Source organism: Diabrotica virgifera, chromosome 5 (assembly GCF_917563875.1).
Source record: "Diabrotica virgifera virgifera chromosome 5, PGI_DIABVI_V3a".
Lineage (NCBI taxonomy): Eukaryota > Metazoa > Arthropoda > Insecta > Coleoptera > Chrysomelidae > Diabrotica > Diabrotica virgifera.
Window position 1 is genome coordinate 174,931,734 of NC_065447.1, and position 8,670 is coordinate 174,940,403.

General features: G+C 32.7%; 1 protein-coding gene across 1 annotated transcript; it reads left to right on the forward strand.

The window, feature by feature from the left end:
* The first annotated feature begins 224 nt into the window (after positions 1-224).
* Positions 225-1,646, forward strand: LOC126885531 (putative uncharacterized protein DDB_G0282133). Its single transcript, XM_050652112.1, has one exon. The coding sequence runs from the start codon at positions 225-227 to the stop codon at positions 1,644-1,646; it is 1,422 nt and encodes a 473-aa protein (XP_050508069.1).
* The last annotated feature ends 7,024 nt before the right edge of the window (positions 1,647-8,670 follow it).

The following is an 8,670-nucleotide window of genomic DNA, read 5'->3' on the forward strand; positions in this document are numbered from 1 at the left end:
AAATTCTTACAGGATTTTTCTAATTTTTTTTTCTCTCTGCCAAATTTTGACAAAGTATTTTTGATTTTTATTATTCAAACCTTTTTCGCTTTGAATAATCTTGGAACAGTTTTTTTTACATAACCAGATATTTTTATTTGATCAACATTCTTGTGGAATAGGCAAAGATAATAGTTCGGTTGGTTTGTACCTTCACATTGTTAAGTCCAGAAAAAGGAAAGAAAATGGAGACAAGACTCAACAAAAAACAAAAGGAAACAGAAGAACGTTATAGCGAGGAAGGAATAGAAAATGTAGACGAAGAAATTAGTATTACAGAAACAACAATCAAGGAGAGTACCACAGAAATGTCAACAATGGATAGGATATTACAAATGCTACAGATACAGGAAGAAAACAGTAGAAGACAAGCAGAAAAAATAAAAAAAAGTATAGATGAAAACAGTAAACGACAAGATCTAGGTTTTAAACAAATGGAGCATAGACTAGAACAGCACAAAGAGGATGTACAAATGTATTTAAAACAGATGAAACATGAAGTAGAGCAGAAAACAAAGGAAATTAGCCAAAATTTAGAAAAACATACCAAGAAACTACAGAATTTGGAGAAACATGTAGAAGATAGAGACGAGGAAATAGAGGATAGATTTAAAAAATTGGATAAGAAACTATTGGAAGTAAAATCACAACATAATACTGGAGAAAGAAGACAAGTAATTATACACAATGGAGCAGAAAATAAGGTCCAATTTGGCGGGGATATAAAGAAACAGCACCCAGTCCCGTTTATTAGGATGCTTAAAAATAAAAAACAAGGATATGAAGAGTTTGAAGAGGCTAAGGATATGATAAGGACTCATTTTAAGGATGGAGCAGCATTATGGTTCGAGAGTAAGCAAAATGAGTTGCAAGATTGGGAAGAATTTGAAAGAAAATTTTTGAGATATTATTGGGGAAAAGAGAAACAGATGGTCGTGAATAGTGAACTACAAAATGGAAAATATGATGAGAAACTAGGAATATCCGAAGAGAAATATGCATTGCAAGTATACGCCAGTGGGCAATATTTAAATTATAATTATTCGGAAGAACAGCTAGTTGAATTGATAGCAAGACATTTTGACAATACAATGGAAGACTATGTCACCTTGCAAGGATATAGGGACATGGACAGTTTATGCCAGTTTTTAGTTGTAAGAGAGGCTCGAAGAAAAGAAAGAAGGACCGGTAGACAAACGGAAAACAATGGGAACAACCAAACAAACCGCACAAACAACTACAGACAGTCTCGTAATGAAAATCCTTACCGATACAATGGATATAGGGATAATGAGGGACAAAGATATACAAACAATTTTAATCAAAATAGATATGAACAGAATAGAAATGGATATCATCAAAATAGATTTCAAAACAGTGGGAGAAATTATAACAATCAACCATATCAGCCAAATGCAGGTCGGGAAAATTTTAATAGAGGAAACCAATATAACAACAACAATGGACAAGGAAGAGAACAGAACAGAGAAATAAACAGTCTAAGTTTCACCAGAGAAGGAGAAAATGAACAAGGACACCAAGAAATGGACAATGTGGAAGTAGAAATCAATAGAGCAGGGTCGTCTTTTCAGGAGGGCACTCACTAAAAACAGGGATAAAATTTAATTCAGGAATATATACTCACCCTAGGGAATTTATCACTTTAGCGGGAAAAAAGATTGAATACGTGCGTAATAATTTGGTTATGGTACAGGGGTATATTAAAAATAAAAAGGTTGATATACTTTTGGACACTGGTTCAGAGGTATCATTAGTTAATAAACAATTGATAAAGGATTTAGGACTAGATTCTCAAAGGTATAATATTTCTCGAATAAGGTTAGTGAGTGCTAATTCAAAAAAGATTTCGACTACGAATGAGGCTATTGTTTTGACATTGAGATTTAAAAATAAAGAATATTTGATTAATTGTTTTATAATTGAGGACATGAAGTATGATATTGTCATTGGAGTGGATGAATTGGATAAGTATGGAACGAAAATTAATTTTGCAAACAAATATATAAAATTTGGAGAGGACATAATGGAAGAAGGTTTAAAGGAAAAAGAAGATGAGCAGGAAGTCAGTACAGCGCCGAATAAGGTACGCACATCAATAACTGACAAGAAAGATGAAAATAAAGAGGTGCAAGAAGATGACACAGGAAATGAAGTAGATGTTTTGACAACACATTCTGAATATAAGAAAATGAGAAGTGTGGCATCGCAAACGATGGACACCGATGAAAGAAAAGAGGGGAAGAAGAGGAGGAGAAGAAATAGGAAAAAAAGAAGTGTGACGCCGATACAGGTGGACACAACTTTAGGACAAGAAGAGAAAGAAGAGGAAGAAGGAAATTTAGATGTCAGTACTGCGCCGCAAAAGGTGGGTACAAATATGACGGAAAAGGAAGTTGAAATATTGGATGAGGAAGAAGCTGTAGTTTTTGAAGAAGAAGAATCAGAGAAGGAAGAGAGAGAATTTGAGTTCAATATGTGTACAACGACAAGGAATTGCGAAAGTGAAGAAGAGACATCAATAGTTTGTGGAGAAGAAATGACGTCTGACTTAAAAAAATTACTGGCAAGACATACGGGATTAATCAATACAGAAAATAGAGCAGCGACAAAATACGAACACACGATTAAAATGAAAAACTTATCTAATTTCCGCTCGAAGACATATCCTATTCCATTTAAATATAGAAAAGATGTAGGTCAAGAAATAGATAACATGTTGAGGGATAAAATAATTGAAAGATGTGATTCACAATACATAAATCCAGTAGTCATTGTTAAAAAAAGGAATGGGGACATAAGGATTTGTTTAGATGCACGTAATTTGAATTCATGTACAGTGCCCCAATACGAGGCCCCGTTGAATATAGACTCAATTTTTGGTAGAATCACAGGATCTAGTTTTTTTACCAAATTGGACTTAAAACATAGTTTCTGGTTAATTCCTTTAGCAAATGAATGTAGGGATTACACTGCTTTTTCTATCGACGGAGTGGTATATAGGTTTAGGGTAGTGCCATTTGGTTTACAAAGTGCATGCGCGGCTTTGGTAAGGGCATTGCACACGATTTTAAATAAACACGGTGATTTTGTTTTACATTATATCGATGATTTGTTGATTTATTCTCATGATATGTCTAGCCATATGAATCACATAAAGATAGTTCTCAAAGAACTAGATGAAGCAGGTTTAAAATTAAACATAGGAAAATGCAAGTTCTTTCAAAAAGAGGTGATTTACTTAGGTTTCAAACTAGACAGGCAAGGCATAAGCCTAGACGAAGAGAGAGTCAAGATCATAAAAGAATACACACGTCCAACAAATTTAAAAACACTGAGAGGATTTTTGGGAATGATAAACTATTTTAAGAAGCTCATCCCAAACATCAGCCAAAAGGAACTGTCATTGATAGGTCTTTTGAAGAAAAATGAAAGATGGAAATGGGGCAAAGAGCAGGAAGAAGCATTTCAAAATCTTAAGACAGAATTTGCAAGTGGAAGTAAGATATACCATCCGATATACACAGCACCGTTTATTTTACGAACAGACGCTTCGATGAATAAGTTTGTAGGGGTGTTATCCCAAATACAAGAAGAAATAGAAGTTCCAATATGCTTTGTGTCCAGAGTAACAAAAACATACGAAAGACGATATAGTGCGACCGAGCTAGAATTTGCCAGTATTCTTTTCTGCGTGAATAAACTACGTTTTTACCTATTGGGATCAAAGTTCACCATAGAAACAGATCACGCTGCTCTCGTTAATATCATGAAGAATAGAGTAGTAAACAACAGAATACACCGCGGTATTTTATTACTACAAGAATATGATTTTGAATTCAAATATATCAAAGGAAAAGATAATATCATCGCCGATGCTCTCACCAGAGATGAATACTTCAATAAAGAAGAAAAAATGGAATTTCAGGTTGGAATGAACATTCTAAGAGACGACGACGGAATCTATTCATTAGAGGAGGTCATGAGAGACCAAGAGAATCTGGAAGAACAGGAAAAAAACAGAGCAATACAAGAAAATGGAATTTATATAAAAAGAACGGAGGAAAGAGAACTGTATATGATCACAAACGAACTGGCTAACAAAATATTGATTGATATACACCGAAACAATGGACACATTGGAAGTAGGAAAAGCTTTCTGGTATTCCGAGAAAATTATATTTGCAAAGGAGATCATAAGTTGGCAAAAGACATTGTGAAAAGATGCGAGGTTTGCCAAAAATATAAATCGAGGAACTTTAAAAATGAAGACATACCTAAGAATATAACATCTGGCCAAAAATTAGATCTTGTAGCCATCGATATGTTGAGCGAACTGATAAGAACTCCCCGTAGAAATATGCACATTTTGGTGATGGTGGATATTTTTTCGAAATTTGTAAAATTATACCCTTGTCGAACAACAAAAGGAAATGAAATATTACGAAAAATAGACAATTTTTTAGAAGTTGGGACACCCAGGAAAATACTGCTAGATAATGCTACGTATTTTAGAAACGATAGATTTACAGGTGAGCTACAACAAAGAGGAATAGACACTGTATTTACAAGCATCAGACATCCTCAGAGCAATCCATCGGAAAGATATATACAGGAAGTAACAAAGTTTTTAAGAATTGCATCTAATGGACAACATACAGGATGGGATAGAAAGATGGAAGAAGTAGAAGAATACATAAACTCTATTCCAAACACAATAACCAAAGAATCTCCGATGTATGTGATGAAAGGAAGAATGCCACCTAGACCATGGGAAGAACCAACAGAAAGAGAATATGAAGATGTAATAAACAAAGTAACTACAAGATTAAGAAGAAGTGGAGAAAAATACATCCAAAGAAAGCAAAGACAACGGCGAAGAAGATCTGTTACATTTCAACAAGGTGATAAAGTAATGGTGAGAGTACTGAGAGTGTCCAATTTGAATAACGGTGTTTGTGCGAAATTGATGCCAGTATTTGAAGGTCCATACGTCGTGCAAACAGCAAATGGGGTAAATAGCTATAGGATAGGGTACATAGAGAATGGCAATATTAGGGGTATATTTAATATAAACGATATATACCGGTATTTTGAATAAAAATTTGTAGAAACATGTAAATAATTTAGATACTAAGTATAGAAATAGGAGATAGGATAAAAGCAAAAGGATTGAGTAATTTGGGTATAAAAGAATTTTTTTTTCTATCTAAAATTTTGTTCATACCCAAGGTCGGGGAAGTTGTCATAGATAAAGAAAAGCAGAGAGGAAAAAGAAGAAAATCTAATTATCTAATTGTATGCTAATTTTTATTACGTTAAAATAGTTATTTTCTAATATTTAATTTTTTTATTCACCCTGTAAAATAGATACCGATTTCAATTACCCAGTATTGTATTGTAAGATATAAGTTTTTCTTATTCATAATGTTAAAATAATTCTATGAATTTTGGACAAATGCGTTTATCATGTTAACAATGCAGTTACATTCAATAGACAGTGTTTCTAAGAACAATTAGCGGCAAAAGCGTTTGGAGGCGTTGATATGACGTAGTAAGGATATTTGTTTGGACGAATGGAACTGCAGGGACGAGATAGATTGAAGGATGTCAAAAAATTGGTTTTTCTTTTGACAAGACAAGAACGAGAGGCGGTGTGTTTTAGAGAGCTGAAAGAGAAGGTACTGTTGAAGAATGAGTAACAAGTGTCGGTCTTCGTAAATTAAAAAGCCTTATAGGTGCCCGTATATAAAAAGCACAAAGTAAAAATGTTATTTTTGGAAGTCAAAAGAAAATTCAATGTCAAGTGAAAGCAGCTGTACTAAGGTATCCAAAATACATTGTTCTCTCCGTCAATAGTCTCTGTTTGCCACACTTTTGGTTTTCTTGGTTTCATCGACCTCTATGTGGAGACTCAAGTGAAATGGGACATAAACTTTTTCGTGATTTTTAAATTGACATAAACTTTCACAGAAACCTTTTCGTGATTTTTAAATTGACTTTTGTTTACTAGTTATAATTTAATTTGTATTCATACTGGGTAATTTTGATTTCAAAATAATTTGCGGTATTTTTCAGAATTGTTTTCATTATTTTGCACAAGCATTTCTAGATTCATAGATTGTCTGTTTTCACAGTTTATTCTATTATTAAACATTTGTGTTTGAATTATTTGGTATAATTAATTTTTCTTTAATATACGGTTATATTTTATTTTTTTATTTTTATTTTTCCATGAGTTTTTTCTGAGTATTGGTTTTGCATTTCTGCGATTGGATGATGTAAAACCCTGAGATAAATTTATTAAATTGAGCTAGTCCAATCAAAGTAGATATCAATAAGTAGAATCAAAACAATATATATATATATATATATATATATATATATATTGTTATATTTCTATTTGATATGAAAATTAAATTTTGATAATTATAGACAAAATTCAATTTAATATAAAATATTTTCAATTTTCTCAACCACGGGCATATAAATTTAGAACAACCTGTATACAACAAATTGTTATATTTAATTTTAAGAAGTGATTAAACGAAACTCGGGACAATGCGCTTAAAATAAAACTCAAGTGAAATCAATAATAGGTCATTATCGTTGTTCGCGGAAGGTTCGATCATTAGCCTATGCTAAATAAAACTCAAGTGAAATCGATAATAGGTCATTATCGTTGTTCGCGGAAGGTTCGATCATTAGCCGATGCTAAATAAGACTTAGTGGAAATAGAGAATAGGTCATTAAATTTTGTAAATGGTAAAAGTAATTTTAGAATGGGAATTAACTATTTTTCTTTTGAAATCCATTAAGCATATTTAGAAAGATTAAAAATTGGTTTTGAGGAAGACTGCGAATGAGAGTTGGTGGTGGAAGGTTGATTTGTGAATCTGGAAGGGATATTTAGAAAGTAGGGGAATGAATGACAAATAGAGATCAGAATGTTAGGAGCTGTCGAGAAGTGAAGTCCAGTAGTAGACGGTAGTGTACGGAGAGTGAGAAAGCCGGTGTAGTTCCGTGAGTGTGGAGTATCTATCGTGGAACGAGAGGTAGGCCAGGTTGAGAGTAAAAGAACCTCCTTGAGCCAAGAGTGTCCCGGTAGCTGATTGAAGTTTCGAAAAAGGTAGAAACACGGCATCACGACAGAAGCAGGAACGGGAGCTATACGAGCTAGTTTTCAAAGGAGAACATTACTGGAAGCCAGGACGAGGTGTTGATCGCAGCCAAGGATAGCAGGAAACGGGTCTTGTGTGAAGACATTCTCAGTTCACCAGAAAAAGGTCAGTCTCATTTGTTTGGACATGAATGTATGGGTTTTTCGTATTAAATACCACATTTAAAATTGAAGAACATAATCAATAATATCAGAAAAGCTTCATCAAACTTAAATAGAATTGTTGCTAATAAATCATAATAGTTAAATGTTAATAAAAACTTTCAATTGGAAACCAAAAAAAAATAAGATTCCCATGTGTAAATGTTATGTTTAAGAATAATAAGATATAGCAAATATTAAGCAGTGATTGCCATTTAAATAAAATAAACAATATTTTGATTATAATTGTAACCCATATGTGTGTATTATTTTACTCTTTTCTTTCCTATCCCGATTAGGAACCATTGAGAAATACTTAGAAGCCACGTAAGTAAGTAATTAATTTTATAAAAAGCCCTGAGATTGAAAACATATTGATATGTGATCTGGTAAATTAATTAGATTATTATTAATGCATTGATTAAATTAAATGACAAATAAGAATATTATCTCATATCAATAATCAAGATCACATCAACTGTCGTCCAACGTGGAAAGCATGAAAAGTATTTCTAGTGGCAAATTTGAAGGATAGAAAGAGTAAAGCCGGTATTTGAAAATTTATATGCCTGTGGTAAAAAGTGAGATACTTGCATTTGATAACATAAAATTTTAGATCTCTTTAGGTACAAATTTTACATAACTGATTTAATATTTTATTTTACGATATTTACATTTGATATATTTATTGACAATTTATAATATTTGGGTGAGAAAAAGTCGTCTTGGTAACATACTAGTAAAATTTCATATTTGGCGGGGACAGTACTTCTTGAAAACAAATGTCTGTGACAAGAAGCCAAAGCAAAGACAATAAAAAACAAAAAGAACATTCAGACCAAGAAGATATTTTAGACACGACAATCATGGCATCAGAACAGAAAGAATTGTCAGAATTGGAAAAGATATTACAACTTATGCAACTCCAGTCACAAAAAGTGGATGAAGCAAAACGAACAATGGATAAAAATCAGGATGAAACACAAAAGAAAATTGATAGAATCCAAGACAACCAACAGGAAACAAAACAAGCAATGGATAAAAATCAGAAAGAAACATCAAAGAAAATGGATAAAGTGGATCAAAAATGGATGAAACACAACAAAAAATGGATGAAACACAACAAAAAATAGAGGAAACACAACAAAAATTGGATCAAAAAATGGATGAAACACAACAAAAAATGGATGAAACACAACAAAAAATGAAACAAGCAATAGAAGAGAACAACAACAAAATGGAGGAACGCATAGGAAAGTATGAAAAGGAAGTAAAAGGATGTTTAACAACAA